The sequence below is a fragment of the Puntigrus tetrazona genome, chromosome 22 (assembly GCF_018831695.1).
Source record: "Puntigrus tetrazona isolate hp1 chromosome 22, ASM1883169v1, whole genome shotgun sequence".
NCBI lineage: Eukaryota > Metazoa > Chordata > Actinopteri > Cypriniformes > Cyprinidae > Puntigrus > Puntigrus tetrazona.
Genome location: NC_056720.1, coordinates 13,344,087 through 13,363,147, shown reverse-complemented (window position 1 = coordinate 13,363,147; position 19,061 = coordinate 13,344,087). Strand labels below are relative to the sequence as shown.

At 35.2% G+C, this 19,061-nt stretch overlaps 2 protein-coding genes across 2 annotated transcripts; both read left to right on the top strand.

The window, feature by feature from the left end:
- Nucleotides 1-881: 881 nt before the first annotated feature.
- LOC122327105 (adhesion G-protein coupled receptor G7-like) lies at nt 882-10,623 on the top strand. The gene is made up of 16 exons (XM_043222283.1): nt 882-983; nt 2,226-2,573; nt 2,666-2,770; nt 3,038-3,153; nt 3,447-3,584; nt 3,703-3,794; nt 4,892-5,031; nt 5,141-5,209; nt 5,303-5,463; nt 6,214-6,357; nt 6,669-6,781; nt 7,458-7,780; nt 8,049-8,130; nt 8,548-8,706; nt 8,848-9,007; nt 9,143-10,623. Exons 1-16 carry the CDS (start codon nt 944-946, stop codon nt 9,239-9,241), a joined length of 2,289 nt encoding a protein of 762 aa, XP_043078218.1. The 5' UTR covers nt 882-943; the 3' UTR covers nt 9,242-10,623.
- Nucleotides 10,624-10,722: 99 nt separating this feature from the next.
- LOC122327216 (adhesion G-protein coupled receptor G7-like) lies at nt 10,723-18,992 on the top strand. Its single transcript, XM_043222431.1, has 16 exons — nt 10,723-10,851; nt 12,507-12,659; nt 12,750-12,863; nt 12,945-13,048; nt 13,134-13,286; nt 14,903-14,994; nt 15,114-15,244; nt 15,646-15,803; nt 16,338-16,496; nt 16,594-16,706; nt 16,781-17,115; nt 17,328-17,409; nt 17,502-17,660; nt 18,010-18,205; nt 18,312-18,498; nt 18,577-18,992. Exons 1-15 carry the CDS (start codon nt 10,815-10,817, stop codon nt 18,483-18,485), a joined length of 2,160 nt encoding a protein of 719 aa, XP_043078366.1. The 5' UTR covers nt 10,723-10,814; the 3' UTR covers nt 18,486-18,498; nt 18,577-18,992.
- The last annotated feature ends 69 nt before the right edge of the window (nt 18,993-19,061 follow it).

Here is a 19,061-nt window from a genome sequence, read left to right as displayed (position 1 = left end):
TTGATTTGCTCCTTTTTAAAAAAATCATTTGAATTGATTCAAATTGATTGAACATTCCACCAGTAAGAGCAGACCGTGAAGGCGTAATTACCAGAGTAGTAGCACAGTTTTGCTTAAAATATTGCAATATAAAGGCAGAAGCATTTCTTAATCATAATGTTTTTCTGCTTTTGGGAGTTTGGGCTTTCGGCCATTAGATTGCATTACCGTGTAGAGATGATGTAAAGCTATTTGCATCTAATAAAAGGCTCGCTTTGAATAACAAAATTAAGTTGAGAGAAAAGTACTTTATCTTTAAATAGATGACACGCGCCAATCTTTTACACAATGCGGTGTTTATTTGGACTTGAAATGAGTTTGTTTGACAGTGGCACAATGACAGTGTGCAAGCACGCATAGTCACGTTGTGATATTATTCAAGTGCGCGTGCCTGCTTTGAATCTCTCCCGGACATTCAACAAAGATTTGTTCTTATGTAAAAAGATGTTAGGTTGTGTATACAAATGTCATATTATTCATATGCTATCATTATCCGTCTACGCACATTTGAGAGATTGAAAGGCTTAAAATGCAAAGGATGTACAGATTGACTTTCTAAGTATGAAGGTGTTTTTATCTAAATAAAGAAAGCCATTTTTATGGGTTACATTCACTTGTTTTTTAAAAGCCTACATTTCCATAACAACTACACCATTATTCAGACTAGTTATGAAGCCAAGACATGTACTTATTAGACGTGCAGGAAAGTGATACAACCTGCCCAACCCAACATGTTTCTTGTCATTTTTGGTTTTTGCAAAACATTGCGTGTTACTGTCTCCATAGCTTTTTTTTCCCCCCTTAAAAATGCAAATATGTCATGTCAACTTCGACATCTGAGATCCCCCTACATAAGTCATAACCAGACATTTTTGAGAACAAGATCTGGATCTTTAATGGGACGATGATGGATCACTTCATGCTGCTGCTCATATTTCTTTCAGGTAATGTAACATTACAGATTAACTTTCAGGAAAATAAATGTAAGGCAGAGTTTTTTTGTTAGTTTGTTTAATTAATTAGACATATAGCTTTAGACATAGTTTTCGATCCTTATGTTTTTTTTTTTTGTGAACCTTGTAGTAAAATAAATTTTTCAATATGATGATATGAATTTATATATATTTGACCATCCTTTAGATAAAAAAAAAAGTCTAAAAATGTTCTTTGAAGGTTGCGGAAACAAAAAAGGTTCTATAATGGCATTGCTGCAAAAACCTCTATTTGGAACCGTTATTTTTTAAGAGTGTAAATATGTAGTCCCTATCATTTATATAAAGTTTAAAGAACTTTTTGTGCAATGAAAAGGTTTTGGAGATGTTAAAAGTTCTTCACTGAACCATCAATGCATCAATTAAGAACCATTCTTTTCAGAAGCGATCGACAGCTACGTTTTTATTCAAACCATTTACAAATATCAACAACCAGTGAATTGAGGACGCGATCAGCGCTGTTTTAATTGTGTGTCTTGGGTTTCGTAATAACAGATGAAATTTAAATGCACAATTTATGTGAATTAAAAAAAAAAACATGGAAGTCTGACTAAATCTCAACAACTTTAAGTGTTACATATCATGGATGCTTAGAAAAGAACACTACGCTGTAGAAAACAAATAAATGCCGTTAGTGCTGCTTTCCATATTCATGCAGTAAATATTTTTACATGGCTTTTAAAAAATGCAGAGTCATATGCATTTGGCCAATCAGTGTACACTTACATCACTGGTAGTTCTGCCGAACTCAAATGGAATATATCGCTCTGCGAAAGGCACTTCAAAATTAAAGCAATCATGGCTGCCATTTGCTACCATTCCCAACCGAAGAACTCAAAACTGGCCGCTATAAAGTGCTCTTTGAAATAAAGGATATCGAAGGGTAGAACTGATAGACACTTGTTGTTTGGTCCTGTACACCCCTTAACCATTCAAAGCTTTTGCTCTGGAGGGATAAGACCTTCTGATGGAATGCATGGTCCGAATGGGGGAACTAAAACCATTACTGGGTTCCGCAAAAAAGTGGGTACTTATAATAATTCTAGGTAATATGAAACGTTTCCTTTGTACGAAGTATAGAGAGGAAGGGCTTCCCATATTATTTAAAGTGGTTTAAAAAACAATATACAAAGTCATATTGTACAAAAATATATACGGTGCACATCTAAACTAATTTTATTTCTTCTGCTACAGTGTTTACAAATTTAACACATGAGCTTTTGTTTGGGAGTTTAAACTCTGGTGGCGCTGCTACCACTACCACTACTACCCAGTCCATTCCCACCACTATTACCACTATTACCACTATTACCACTACTACCCAGTCAATATCCACCCCTGTTACCACATCCAACCCTACTATCACTACTACCCAGACCACTAATACCCAGTCTACAACCACCCCTATTACCACTACTATTATCCCTACTACCACGGCATTAAGTACTATGACCACCCCAGCACCCTCAACTACCACTTTAACCCCTTCGACAGCATCAGCTACCACTCCTAACCAACTTTTAACCACTTCTCAACCTACAGGTATGCATTTCAGAAGAGTTTTCTTAAATTCTGGCCTATAAGTAAGAAGTTTTCAAGTTTTGGATGCGGCTAACAAATTAGCTTTGTTGCAGGTAATACCTGTCCAGAGGAAACACTCAACGGTTTGACCTTCCCACTCGCCGCGATCGGTCAGATTAGTTTTTCAACTCAGCTTTGCCCTCCAGGAACAGCCAGTGGTATGCAGTATTACAAATGAACATATCATAAATACAAAAACACTATATATAAGCATTGGTGGAAGTAATAAAAAAAGGATATAGCCATCAGATCTCAGATCCTTTAGCTAGCTTGTATAGCTAAACTATACACAAATGAAATGTAGCAGGGATTTATAGTACAGTTATTTAACTTCATTTGCATCAGGAGTACATATTAGAATATGCCAAATTGCAACTATTTGAGTCTAGGTATGTCTTTAATTATGTATTTTATGTCTTCTGTAGCTGGTGTTCCTTTGGGTTCAGCTCAGTGTTTGAACTTAACACTTTTCCATGCATTTGGCGGACTTAAACTTCTGGACTGTGGCTTGAATCTGGAAGTGTTTGAAAGCAAAGCTAACGTTCGTATTTACATCTATGAAGTTTAATATAGGCATTGACTGACATATTTAACATCACATTCATATTATACATATATATATTATATATATATATATATATATATATATATATATATATATATATATATATATATATATATATATATATATACATACAACTTATTACAACTTTATTTGGTTTGCTGGAGTCATCATTGAGTCAACAGTTTAAACTCTGCCATTTTGAGTGCATTTTAAAGTGCCTTTGATAAGACAATAGATTTGAACAAATTGGCTATGATTGTTTTGTTTAGGGGACTCTTGAAGAAAATATAAACATTGCCTCCAGTGTCCAGATGATTGCGTCCAAACCCGAGCAGCTGACGTCCCAAAACATCACCTCAGCTGCTACGATCATCACTAATCTCCTGTCTGGCACCATGGTAAATGAGGTAAGAATGTACAGGCAAGAAAATTGTTAGTGTGTATAACTTACAGTGTGAATAAACCAATGTAGATGTAGCAATGTGCTATCAGTCTAATATTATTAAACATATATCTTTATTGCAGTTAGTTGCAGAATCAGTGGTGGGCACCATCAGTCAGCTCATGCAAACTGATAAAAACCAATACTCTGAAGACACCTATGGTGCTTTTGAGAGGTATTTATACTTCAAACATACCTGTCCCACACTGAACACTAAATGTCTTATAATAACAAAAGCAATTACATGTAAAAAAAAAATATATATATCTTAATTATAAAGAGATCTTTAAGAAATGCTTTTACATTGGGTGCGTGTGTCTGTGTGTGTAGCTGACAGGTGTAACAGCAAAAAAGTAGGGAAAAAAATATTGTTTTAATGAGGAATTTCAGCCGGGTCTGGATCAGCATTGTCTTTCATATAGAATAAATCGTCATGTGGAAGACTTTGAGCTTTGTAGCTCTGCAGATTTCACAAACAGCTGCAAGCAACTAAGTCTGTTACACAGCTACTTATTTAACAAAAAGATCGTCACATGTGTGTTGCAGACTTAATACAACATAGTTATAAATGTAGGTACACAAACATAAGCTACTTCAATTAAAGTATATCAAGATTGTACTTAAAGGAGTACTCACCCTCAAGTAGTTCCAAACCTGAATGAATTTCTTTGTTTTGCTGAACACCAACAAAGGAAGATATTTTGAAGAAAGTACATAACCAGACTGTTTTGGCTCACCATTGACTTCCACAGTAGGGAAAAAAATACTATAGAAGTCAATGGTGACCAACAAGAGCCTTTAAAATAAAGTGTATAGAGTTTGTACTTAAGTGTAAAAGTAGCTGTTTAACAGACTTGGTCTGTAAGATATTTTGCCTGTTACATCTACATACTTACAAACTGTAAGTACAGACTGTTCCATAACTTAGTTACATGGTAAGTACATGGTTATGTTTCGTGTAAGTACCACAGCTACTACTAAATAACTAATTAGGTAATTTCTTTGTATTATGACACCTTAAAATAAAGTGTTACCGAAAAGTACGGGCTGAGGGCATTATTTATTTATTTCTTCCTTCCATAACATTTGTATTTTTTATATATTAACTCAACTTCAGCTCCAGAAAAAATAGATACCATGGTAAACTTTACTTCTTGATTTTGTACTGGAGAAAAGTACTAAATCACTAATTCTAATCATTGTTGTTCATCTTCAACGTTACTGTTAGCATGGACATGTGTTTAAGGTTTGCTTTTTGTATTATTTCTGTAGTCTCACAAAGACTTTGGAGGATTTTGCTTTGAACATGATTAACATTAACTCTGGTGTACTAGTGCAACCAAACCTAGTGGTGCAAAGCATCAAATTGTCAAACTGGACCTATGAACAAGTGCAATTCTACAATGTAACAGGTCAGTATCAAAACCTCATGTAAAGCTTCAAATGTTATTACTCTACGTATTTGTTGATATTAGAAACACTTGTCTACTTCTTAAACTAAACTGAGATGCATTTCACTAGGACTGTCAGAGAATTCCAATGATCTCCTGTTAAATATCAAACTGCAGAATGATTCCCAGAACGACAGTGGTAACGTTTGTGTTTCTGTTCTCATTTTGCGGGAGAGAATTAAAAGTCAAAGTTTTGAATATACGTTTTTTTGTCCCCTCTTTTTTCCCATAGGGAACAGAAATCTCAGTATTGGAGTGGTGCTTTATGAAAATGATCAATTTTTCAACTCCAAACAATTTAAGAGTGAACTCGATACCAAGAGAAGAGTGGTGTCTGCCAGCCTCACGGACAAAAGCTTGCTTGATAACGTGGAGTTCAGCATCATGCCTGAGGTAAATGATCATCTTGTAATGATTACATAACATACAGAAGCTCCTGAATCACTCGTGTTATTAGTCAATAAAACACCTACATACGAAATAAACCCTGTCAAGGTCATGAGGATCAGGTATGACAAGTTGTCATATTATTTAACTTTGACCCCCAATTTCAAAACGATCTTTTCTATTTAAGATATTAGAAAAAGTTGTTGCTTCCTAGTTAAAGGACTGCTTAACAGCATATTCCAGTCTGACTTTTGTCCATTAAACAGTACTGAAACAGCCTTGGTTAAGGTTCTTAGCTATCTTCTCTTTGCCTGATTCTGGCTATCTTTCCTTCTGTTAGACCTCAGCTCAGCTTTTGACACCATTTGTCATGAGATACTCCTCTCATGGTTTTTCAGCAATTGGTTGACTGGTTTTCCAGTCATTTTACAGGGAGGCAACCATTAATTACATACCAGAAGCACAAATCATCCACCAACTCCATAAGTTCTGGTGTACCTCAGGGTTCTGTCTTTGGCCCTCTTTTATTTTTTTTTTTACTATTTATAGTTACCAAAAAGCTGTTGTATCTAAACTACCCAATGAACTAATAGATTTGGTTGATGACTTGATTTTATAATATTTCTCTAGTGTGGAATTTTAAGTCATCTCTAAGTTTTGTCTGGTAATCGGAGCAAGGTTCTGTCTCCCATGTTGTGAAATGCCAGATTTTCCGAAGCTCTGTGTATGTAATATGTTATGTCTTTATGTTTTCAGAATATTTCAACATCTTATGACTTTGCATGTGTGTTTTGGGACTATGCTTATAGCGACTGGAGAACAGAGGGCTGCGTCAAAATACGTGATGCCAATGGAGTGCATTGCAAATGTAACCACACCACCAACTTTGCAGTTCTTGTGGTTAGTATCACATACATATTTAACAAGAACTGCTTTAAACGCTAGAGCTGCCTAGATAGACGGCATAATGCAACATAATTTTCTGTAGAAACTCTCTATATATGCAGTAAATTGCTTATAGGACATAGAGAACATGACTTTTAACTGATTTCAAGAAAATCTGCCATTAACATGATGCTAAACTAACTTTATTTGTTATGTTAGCTTACCTAATATGGTCATTAGTAAAGATTTTGTGCACTTTAATGCTTGGTGAACGTAGGTGAACTGTATACAGCATATTTGTTTTTAAGATGTCTCTCTCTTTGCAGAGCTTTAGAGCAGACTACACTTATTCTGAGGCTTTAAACTGGATCAGTATTGTGGGATGCAGTCTGTCTATTGTGGGTTTGGTCCTCACTGCAGTTTATCAAATTAAGACCAGGTAACAGTAATGGATATATTTAAGAAAAAATTGACATTTACTGTACTGTACCATGGTAAAATAATAATATGTCATTATGCAGTGTTTCATACTGTTAAATGAACCATATTCAAATGTTGCAATATTTAGGGTAGTTCCGTCTACTAATATGCTGAGCAAAATATACCTTTTAAATAATATTTTTGTCTTATTTTCCAGTAAAAATACTGAAACATTCTTAATCACAGTAAATGTAAAAATTATAAAAATGTAAAATGTAACAGAATAAAATGTTTTCATAGAAAAATAAGCATATTTGTCCATTGTTTATTTGTTTATATTTTAAGTATAATAATTGTAATGTAATTTACCTTTAGCGTTTAAAATTATTAAACTTTTTTTATTTATTTGGAAAAAATATAAATAAATTAATATTAGGCACGTGTGAGTTATTGACCATAAAAATAAAATAATTATCAGTATCCATCCTAGCCAGAATTTATTATCTGTGTATTTGTAATATTTTTATTGGAAAACAAGTAATTGGAAAACATACAATACTGTTTTTTTTATTTCTTGCAGATCATGTATTTCTATTGCATGATGTCCAGCAACCAATGCTAAATTCATAGAGCTGGTTTGTGGAACAGGCAACATTGTATTTAGATTTAAAAAATTTTTTTCACAATTTCTACAGGAAACAAAGAGGAGCCATCTCCACCATGCTCTTGGTGAACATCTGTATCTGCATGACCACCTACTACCTTCTCTTCATTTTTGGGATCAACAATCCGGTCCAGAGCTCATCGGTTTCAGAGAAGAACGTTATTCCTTCTTCAGATGTGCAGGAGACAGTCGATCAGGGTCCTTGTACGGCGATCACAGCCCTGCTGCAGTACTTCCTGCTGTCCACGTTTGCCTGGAACATCTTGTATGCGGCTCATGTGTTTTTCCTCATTAGAAATGCCCTCAACGGTCCGCCCAAAGCTTTCCGCACCATCGCCATGACTGTCGGCTGGGGTACATATATACACACTGATATTAAAAGTCATGAATGAATAATATACGGTATTACATATGTTATATTTAATTGTAAAATTCTGATACTATGAAATCAGTCATACAGTGATACTATGGAAATGGATATTCTATTTGAAATTTGCTAAAGATGACATTTAACTATTTATTCATTTATTTTTATTATTAAAGATGAACTTTAAGGAGGACTTAAGGAGGACAATAATACCATTTAATAATAATAAGTTTGATCAAATATTGCTATGTCTAGGTCTGCCTGCTGCTATTGTTGGTATCTCTCTGTCCACCACCTACAGCTTTAGGAACCCTTTAGGTTATCGACAAGAGGCGTTGTAAGTGAGAAATCTTATATTGCTCTTTCTCCCCCTTATCATCGCGTTAGTAAGCCATTTCCTGCGAATGTGCGAGACTTCCGCTTAATTAACCGCTATAGTTAAATGGCTAGATGAACACATGCAGTAAATGGCAAAACTGTTTGCACTACAAACCTACATACGACATTGTTTATGATTACCAAAATGAATTAAGATAATTTGCTAAAATACGAGGTCGTTATACATCAAGCAGCATAACGGACTGTCTTTGTCATTTTAAACCCGTTTAAACACTGAAAGCCTCGCACATTCAAGTATAAAATACCCCCACATAAAAATATGAATAAAATAAAATATGTAATATGTTTATTTGTAATATTAGCCGCAAACATATAACGTAGAACGTTACTCACGCATTCCTCTTTATTGTCGTAGCTGTTGGTTGGCGTCTCTGGACAAGGCGGGAAGGTTTGATCCGAAGCGGCCGATGTTGTGGGGTTTCTTGCTCCCTCTAGCGGTCATGTTGTGTTTTAACACATCTCTGCTCGTCTATTTCTCTCAAACCATCTGCTGTGCGAATCCCAACCTCAAGAGGTACAACTGAACGAACGACCTTTGATTAAAACAAACTCAGGGATAATGTAAACGCATTTGATTCAGTTGATAACGTTCCTTTAACGCTAAGCAATGAAGCTTTGAAGCATTTCCGTAATAGTTACAATTTGGATTCTTTAGCTCACGGGGGACTCCTATGAAGAAGAAGATTTTGAGCAGTTTCTCTCTGGCCGTGGTGCTCGGTTTGTCCTGGGTCGTTGGCTATTTTGTGCTTATTACTCATGAGAAAACACTTTACATCATTCTCAGTGTGGTCTTCTGTCTCTGCAACACGACGCAGGTGCGTTATTACACTGTATTCACTGACATATTCAGAAAAGATTTTGTTAAACGATTTCAAGTCGATGTTTTAAGATGTTATGTGTCTTGAATTGGTTGGCGACTGACCACTTTGTCGCTTTGTCTCCTTTTAAAGGGTCTTCAGATTTTTATTTTTTTCACACTGCTGTCTTTTGTAAAGACAAGGTCCAGAAACAAACTGGATTCTAAGACTGAATCAAAGGCGGAGCCTTAAGAAATGGACACAAAAAGCAGAGGACAACAGACAAGATGAATAAGTCTTTATTATTATTATTATAATTATTATTATTAATTGTATTTTTAGTGATAGGAAACCATTTGCCTTGTGACATTTTTTTATTATTTGAGTTTAATGTAAATTGCATAGTTTTGTTTATGTGGTTTTTGTCAGTGTTGGGCACATTAGTTAGAAGAAATAATTAGTTATAGTTACTAGTTCCTTCTCACAAATAGTTACTAACTGAGTTACATAATTTTGAAGTAACAACTTACCAGGGAAAGTAACCATTGCGTTACTTAAATAGCAAACTTGGATGCCCCTACTATTAAATGTTAAATTAATGAAATAAATATAATACATTACGATTATAAAACATTGTACATTCATCTATTTATCCACTGACATGTAGCAGAAGCCAGAAATAAATTCTAATATAATATTATTATAATTTAGCATTATGTGACGATAGATCTTTAGTAATCAGAATTACCAAGTATGAATGCATATTTGTTATGCTAAATGAATTAGGACTGGTGGTGGTGGTTTTTCTAAAAAAAGAGGATATACAAATTCTACTACTAATAACAAATTTTGTTAAATGTTGGCGAACAAACAGTTGCTGGCACGCTGTTCGTCACCTTTTATATCGATGTTATTTTCATCCTCTTCAAATGAGTAAACTCGAAAACAATGAACCATTTCAGAGTAATCAGGATAATAAATAAATAGTGATTTGGCGCCAGTCGTGAGTTTGAGGACCTCTCCCGATCCAGCCCCTCTCAATGTACTTCCTGTATTACACTTTCCCAAAAATACATAAACAAATAAAAGTCAAGGAACAAAGACGAGTCCTACAAATCTCGAATTCATCGTCATTTAAAAAAAAACCTTCGTGTTAGTAAGGTATGCAGGGGTTGCACAAAATAGATGAGAAGACACCTGAGAAATAGTCGCGATTAATTGCTCAGGTGTTTTATCACCATGTTTTACGTTGAGCCCCGACTGGATTTATAGTTTTAGCAGTCTGCTTTGTGAGGTTCTCTGAGCTCAGTTTCTGTGGAAATCGCCATTTTTCAGGCAAACCTTGTGGGTTTTCTGGCACTCGGAGGCTCTATGTGTTGTTTGGACGCATTTTGTCTCAAGTTAAACTTCCAGAACGTCAGAACCTTCCAGAATCAGAACATTGAAGGCCGTTGATTTTAATACATGTTACAGGTTCTCCAGCTAAACGAACTCCCACGAATGGTCACTTTTGGGAGGCTGACAAGTCTTACATTTCACCCTTAACACAACTGATATACAAACTAGAGTCTACAGACAATGGAATATGAGGAACATATAATAACAATGTATCCTACAGAGCTGTATTAATTCAATTAAAGGAAATATGTTACATACTATTCGTTTTAAGTGCTGTTGTCTTGTTGGTTTCTCATTGACGTTGGTTTGATTGTACTGTAAATGGATGGCTGTTTTTCTGATGGACTTCCCACTCCGGCAAAGATCCAGCCCTGCCTCCGCTTTACAAACTAGATAGATTCGTGAGTGAGCAGCCAGATGTCGTGCAATGGACTACTATCTGTCGCTCTTTATTTTTTCCTCAGGTAAGGTGTCAAAATCGGTGTAGGATTTATTTTAAAGTCTTGGAAAATGCTAGTAACTTTATCTAATAAACAAAGTAACGCGCTTGTTTAAAAAGTGTACTTTACAATAAGAAGATGAAAACTTTTTATTTTTGAAAAAAGTTTAAAATTGTCAGTTTAATGTTGCGCTTCTATAATGTAAATAGTTGGCAGAGTACAGCAAGGAACTTTTTTGTTTTCTTTTGTTATTTACTAGATCCATATCAACATTATATAGGGGAAAGAGTGTGCCATAATGTAATGATGATGATGATAACGGCATTGATAATTATAATTTGCGATAATAATAAAATCTTTGGAAAACATAACTAAACATTTATTTAAAAATACACAATTTTCTCACTGAAGATGTACATTTTTTAATATGTCATGTAACCGCTGAACTACCAGAACAGTAGTGTCATATGAAAATTCTCATTGTATATGAAGAAATTGGTACTTGCATTTACAAAACATTCTATTTATTTATTTTTTATTTACATTCTTTACAAGTCAAAAAGTGTTATTCTCTCTCATCCAAACTAATAATTTAACAGTTTTTACTACTTATGAATTTGAACTTACATTTGTTATATATATATATATATATATATATATATATATATATATATTTATAATATATACTGTATATATATATTATTATATATATATTTCTCAAATGTATACCTCAAATTTGGAACATGGCTTAAGTTGGAAATGTCATTTTCAGGCCTATGCTCAAAAGGTGGTAAACAGATGATAAATAATTCATAACTATTCATAACATAAATAGAATTTAGTACCTAAAAAAACACACAAAAACATCAAACTATACATTCATTTCATTGAAAACAAATAATTTTGAACGACATGCGAGCAGCACCAACTATAAAATAGTACTCAGCTGAGAGATAAGATATGAGTGTGAGGAAATATATATATATATATATATATATATATATATATATATATATATATATATATATATATATATATATATATATATATATATAATAAATAGCTCAGCACATAATGTGCATCAGATAAAGCACATCGTTCACACAACGCTCCTTTGCTCTTATTAATTCACTTTAGCTTATTCCTCGCTGCTGTCGCCTCTGGCTTGCTTAGTTGGGGTCATTTATTTCTAGGCATACGGAGAACGTTAAAAAAATAGCAATGAAGTGTTAATCTCTAATATCCACTCTATTCTCCTATTTGATACTGTTCAGTGCTTTACTACAACATGTATTGTTATACACGTATATAAACAAAAGTGATTGAGTGATTGATTGATTGATACTTTATTAAACTAAAAAAAAATAAAATAGAATGAAATCCCAAATGTCATTCAAATTTGAAAACTCATCTGTCTCCTTGTTCCTAATAATGAACATTTTGCATGAACTGTAACAGTACATAACTGATCAACAAAAACTACTTACGTATGAATCAAATTAAGATACTTTGGAAATCTGAGAGCTCTCTGACCCTCCAAAGATCCTCACACGATCAAGGTAGAGAAACGTAGCAAGGACATCGTTAAAATAATCAGTGTGACAAGAGTGATTCAACCGTAATTTCACGAAGCTATTTAAGTCACCGTCGCACGCTCTCTGTTTTGTCTTCGTAAACAGCTGTTTTTGAGCAGACCTGGTGTCAACATAATTCCAGCAACAGCGAAAACGGTACAGCGACCCCGATCAATGTGGTGTGCATAAACAACGGTTTCACACAAAACGGGATCTGCGTCTGCCCAGATGACTGGACCGGAGCTGCCTGCAACATTCGTAAAAACCCATTAAAAACATTGCATCGTGCAGCAGAACAATCTTGTGAAAGCTCCCGCGCTTCCTAACACTCTTGTTTCTTTTTTAAAGCAAATTTCTGCCCTGAAGCGACCGTCACAACAACTTTAACGCTGACCTTTCCCAAAACCGTCTTAGGCCAGTTTGCTTCCTCCGTAGAGCGATGTCCACCAGAAACCGCGAATGGTACGCCAGTCTCTATACCTGCTTACTTTTTACGACAACACGCTTTCAAAGTATAAATGTTTTTTTGGTTTTTTTCTTTAGCTGGCATGCACAAAGCTTCGGCTCTCTGTAATAGAGATACTCGCTTTTTTGGTTCTCCAAACATTCTGAATTGTAGTTTGACCCTGGACACCATTAATGAATGGGTATGTGATCCATGCCTAATGATTGTAATATATAACTAATTTCCTGTATGTAATCAGATTTTTGTTTGTTTATTTTTAAATCAAGGTTTCTGGAGCTACCCCTGAACAAAAACAGAACTTAGCCTCCAGTACCCAGATCCTCACATCCATAACGGAGCGGCTAACACCCAGCAATATAACACATGCAGCTCAGATAACCACCACCCTGCTCACTGACACACAAACTGCACAAACTATGGTACTTAACTAACCTTAATCAGAGATTAGCATTCAAAAACAACATAATATAATCACGAATACTTCATTTCAGTAATTTATGTAATCCATATTACATGCAACCAGTTACTACCCAGCACATTGTGCTTATGGACCGCAAAACCAGTCATGATATTTCGAATTTTTGGCAACTTTTTGAAAATCTACTATCTTGAGGGTGCGAAACATCTAGATATTGAGAAAATAACAGTTAAAGTTATCCCAATGAAGCTGTAATGCAGATTAGTAATCCGAAATTAAGTTTTGGTACATTTAAGGAAGCGCAAAATATCTTCACGGAACAGAATCAACTTTAGAATCAGAATCGGAATCAACTTTACTGCCGGGTATGTTTACACGTACGAGGAATTTGTTTTAGTGCCAGAAGCTCTACAGTGCAGACAAGACAGATAATAAAAATAGAATTATATACGAATATACAAAATATAAAATGCACAAAAATGCAATATATACTATAGACGTATGAGTATAACATGATGCCGACTTAACATTTTATTCATTTTTGGCTCAAAAGAAAACCACTGTGACTTATGACTGGTTTAGTGGTCCAGGGTCGCATTTGTAAAAATTGTATTATTCATATTTTATATTACTATTTATAAAAAACTGAACGATGATAATGCATTAAACATATAAATAACAAAAGATAAAGACGCGTCATGACAGCTATACAATAAGTCAATTTGGTTTAAAAAAACAGTTGCAAAAATAAGTACACCCTCGGTTACATTCAACGGATGTATACTATTTTGCTATATCTTTAAGTGTACTAATCTGAACATCATCTTTAACTGTATGAGCTCCTTAAATAGTTACTCCAAGTTTTGCCATTAATCACACCCCAAACATGTAAAAGCTTTTCCCAACAAAATATGATATGAGGCTTTGGAGTGTCTTGTTGACTCGCAAGACTTTCAAGTGCAGAAAAACGTGAAAGACATTGTCAGAATACTTCTACTGGTTCAACTGTAACGCTATGAAGCGATAGGAATACTTTTTGTACGGGGGAAAGTAATTACTGACCAAATTTTCATTTTGGGGTGGAGTAACCCTTTAACACCCCGATCTTTAATGGGAAGTTTTGCTCAACTTGTCTCTACAAAACCCTTAACAGGTGATAAAGAGTGTTAAGGTTTGGTAAAACACTTGTCCACAGAAAGTGGAATGCATGTAAAGTCATCGTTATCATAGGCACCGATCCCACGGGTGCTAATGGGTTAGCCATTGATCCAGCAGACTTATTTGTACTTTCTATAGTCGTATATCTCCATACATCAGTAATATTGCTGAATTGGATAGGTTTTAAATGCAAATGATTAGTTTGAAAATATAGTAGGTCAATATTTAGTCTTCATTCTTTTCGCACGTCTCGTATATCCAAATGTTTTTTATAATTTGCATGCTGTCATTTCCATACGCAGTGTAAACGCTGCATATCAGTGTCAAATCTTTCAGAAATAGACAGATATACTAATTTGACTAATCCAGATATAGCATGGAACATTGTGACGTCATGCAATGCTAAATAATTTCCACAGTTGCCTTCGAGAAACGTTTTCTTTCTTTTTTTTTTTGCAGGATATTGCAATATCAGCCGTCGCCATAGTCAGTCAGCTCCTGAGCGCAAGTCCTGAGCAGTACTCTTCTGTCGACCATAAAGCAACTTCTCAGTAGGAAAACGCTTCAAACCCGCTGCCTCGCCACTGACATGCATACATTACCATCAACAGTACATTATTCAAAATTCACGAGCAGTATTTTTGTCTGACTTACGATTGTGTTTGATCAGACTAACACAGACTCTGCAGAAGCTCTCTCTGCGTGAAATGCCAAATTCACTGTTAGTGCAACCGAATATGGCGGTTCAGTCACTGAAGGGAGCAACGCCAATAAAACAAGTGCAGTTAACCTCTTTTAAAGGCAAGTGTTGAGAAATGTTGAGAAAAATGTGACGAGAAATGTTTCTTAAGCAGCACTTCAGCATATTACATTTTCTGAAGGGTTAAAATTAAAGGCTTAAATTTCATTTTAAACTATATTAAAATAAAAAACATCTTTTATATATTGGTATAATATTTTACAATATTGCTGATACAATATTGATGATCACTATTTGATGACCTTATTTTTCCAGGTTACAGTAACACTTTTTTACCTGACAGAATAAAACTTTATACAACAGAAGGTGAGGTTTCCAAAAATGTGGTTGACCTTGAAATGAATGTCACATTCAATAAAGGTAAAGCTAGATTCAGATTCTGCTTCATAACTATTTTTTCTCAAATTGAGAATGACATTTTAATATTTCACTTTTTCTGTAGAATTTGATAAAGATGTTGGGTTTGTCCTTTATGATAACGATCAGTTCTTCAAGTCAAAAAGCTTTCAACCTTCTCTGGATACCAAGAGAAGAGTGATATCAGCTAATCTTCAAGAAAGTTCTGGAACTGATCAGTTTCAGTTTGCAGTCACATCTTCGGTAAGCAGCAAGTCCAAGTATTTTTAAAGGGTCACGAAATGGAGAATCAATATTTGCATATGTATTATCGGAGGTTATACTCTACAATAAACACACATTGCATGTTTCAGCACCCACTAACCAACTTCCCAGTTTAAAATATGTTTCTACTCATCTGAAACGCCCAGATTTGACACCCCTTAAAGAGATAGTTCATCCAAAAATGAAAACTACCCTATGATTTACTCCTCGTCAAGTCTTCCTAGAAATGGATAAAGACCCAAAGCCTATAAATGTTGATAATAAGCTCAGGCCATATCCATATCAGAATGTTTGCTTGAGATGAATATTTTTACTATGTCGCACATTTTATTAGCTTATTAGTTATGATCATTAACCCTTCACACAATGCCATTTGTTGTTATTGTGGTAATGTTTTAATTTCTTCTGCCTTGACATGCCAATCACAGCAATGGGTGCTTGGTGTTTATTTCTGCAAGAGGTACAGAGAATATATAGTTATATACGTTGACTAATACATTGTTGATCCTTCAGGCTGATTCCACATTGTCCATCAATGACTTTGCATGTGTGTTTTGGAGTTATGAAAAACAGGACTGGAACACAGAAGGTTGCACTAAAACCGAAAGCCCCTCGGGACATTTAGTTTGCAAGTGTGAAAGACAAAAAAATGCAAACTTTGCTATTCTGATGGTATGATATTTGCATCAGGATGTGTTTGTGAGTGAAATGCATCAGTAGAATCAGAATTATTTCCACTAGAATTTAATGCAGGTGTCATTTTCTGCAGGCATATGATATCAACTATCAGTATTCTGAAGCCTTGCATTGGCTCAGCATCACCGGCTGTGCTATGTCCGTGGTGGGACTATGTGTCACAGCATTGTACCAAATCATAACCAGGTAAAAGTTTATAGTTTACGCGTACAGCTTTCTGCAGTGGTGAAGCAGTTTTTATATTCATGCTCATGTCACAGGAAGTCAAGAGGATTCAGTCCCACTCTGCTGGTGGTGAATGTTTGCATAAGCATGATGGTTTTCTACCTTCTCTTCATCTTCGGCATAAACAACCCCGTCCAACATGCGAATGTAGCAAAGGTGTCTGGCCAAAATATAATTCCTCAATCTGACTACCACAAGTACCCAGATCAAGGGCCCTGTACGGCATTCACAGCTCTGCTTCAGTACTTCGTGTTGGCTACGTTCACTTGGAACACTCTCTATGGCCTTAATGTGTTCCTGCTCTTCAAAAACTCTGCAGTGTCTGGAACACCTTCATGGTTTCCAAAGGTCTCCATGGCTGTTGGATGGGGTAGGAGACACTGAACACAAAAACACTGGAAAAACACTGAAACAAAAGCAATTCATGATTTACTTTTCAGAAAATGTGAATTGTTATTATATAACATTTTTAGGAATATTGCAAAATATTACTTAGTTTGTCCAAACGTGACTAAACCCTAACAATGAAATAATGTCTCCATTATTCAATGCCATCAGTATCTAAAAGCTTTTCCTGTTTAGGTTTGCCTGCTGTTATTGTTGCTATCTCATTGGGTTCCACTTACCGCGTAGATGAGCCTTTAAGTTATCGACAAGAAGAGTTGTATGAAACAAATATTTTTGACTTTTAACTTTATTTAAAGATTAACTTCACTTTGGAAATGCTGGTTCAGTTGTCACTCTTCTTTGTTGCAGCTGCTGGTTGGCTTTATTGGACAACAAACAGAAGTTCAGTATAAAGAAACCCATGCTTTGGGGATTTGTTCTCCCGTTAATGCTCATGCTAATCTCAAGCACAGCAATACTGTTGCATTTCTCTTACAACATCTGCAGGACCAACCCTAACTTAAACAGGTAAGTACCAGAAAAGCAGTATCGCAAAGAGCTTGATTGACAGGCGATCTGACCAATCAGAATGTGTATATTACGCTGCTATCCGTTATCTATCTGATATCTACAGCCATGTAAAAACAGGGTACAAAAGATTGACTGTATTGAAACCTTTTCAATGTAAGTTCAGATTTTATATTGCATATAAATATATGTAATATACAAACCCAACATATTCTCTTAAATATATGCATGCATGTGTTTGTATTTATACATATATGCCTAATTAATACACAGTATACACATATTAGGTAAACAAAAAATACCAGTTTAGATGCAATAAATCACAATTAATTGTTTGACAGCACAAAAGAATATATTTTACCAATAACACAATGTTGATGTTTAGATCACGTAAAACTCCTTTGAAGAAGAAGATTTTGAGTAGTTTCTCTCTCGCAGTGATGCTTGGCTTGTCTTGGCTCACGGGCTACATTTTGCTCATAACCCAAGAAAAAAATCTCAGATTAATTCTCAGTGTGGTTTTTTGTCTCTTAAACACAACACAGGTGGGTTAATGCGCATTACACCAAAATGCCCTACCAATGGATTAAAACTGGAATCACGAATTCTGCTTTATTCATTTATTCAAGTTTTCTGTTTCCATTTTCAAAGGGCCTTCAGATATTCATTTTATTTGCTCTGAGGCCTTTTTTAAACTCGAATCCAGCTATTCTTAACTCTCTGCATGGACTGGAAATAGGCTTGCACAAGAAATCGTTTTTTTTATGGAAAAACAACGCGCCAGAAGGCAAAGAAAGCTACAAATCCACAGATGATTTAGCATGACTGGCCATCAAAGGTAATGATACATCCAAGACCATAATATCGAAACAAATACGATACACAAACCGACCTTTGCTTGTCAAATCTTCTGCAGAGACGGTGTGGATTGTTTGGTGAGACTGTTGCATTGACCTCAGCAAAGATGTACATCATGCAGTGAAAGCTGAGGAGGAATATCGTATGGAGTCAGATATTTTAAGAATGGTCTTGGTGTTTGTACAGATTGAGTACTGTGCTCAATTTTATGTTCTGTGCACTTGTCTTGAGAAGCTTCTTGCACTCAAATCTAATTAGGTTTTAACTTTTACTGTTTTATAGGACTGCATTACAATTAAAGCCACATAGTTCGAGTTCACCCTAAAATATTTACAGTGTTCGCTCACCATTAGGCTACCGAAGAAATTAATTTCTTCATAAAAAGAGATCCAAACAGCTGTTCAAAACATCGTTGCTTGTGGATTATTGTGATGTTTTCATCAGATGTTCAGACTATGTGTGCGTCTCAATCAGCTCCTGAGTTCGTAATTTAAGTAGATGGTGTGCACGAGTTCGGGCACTGGAAAGTTCACTGACTTGTTC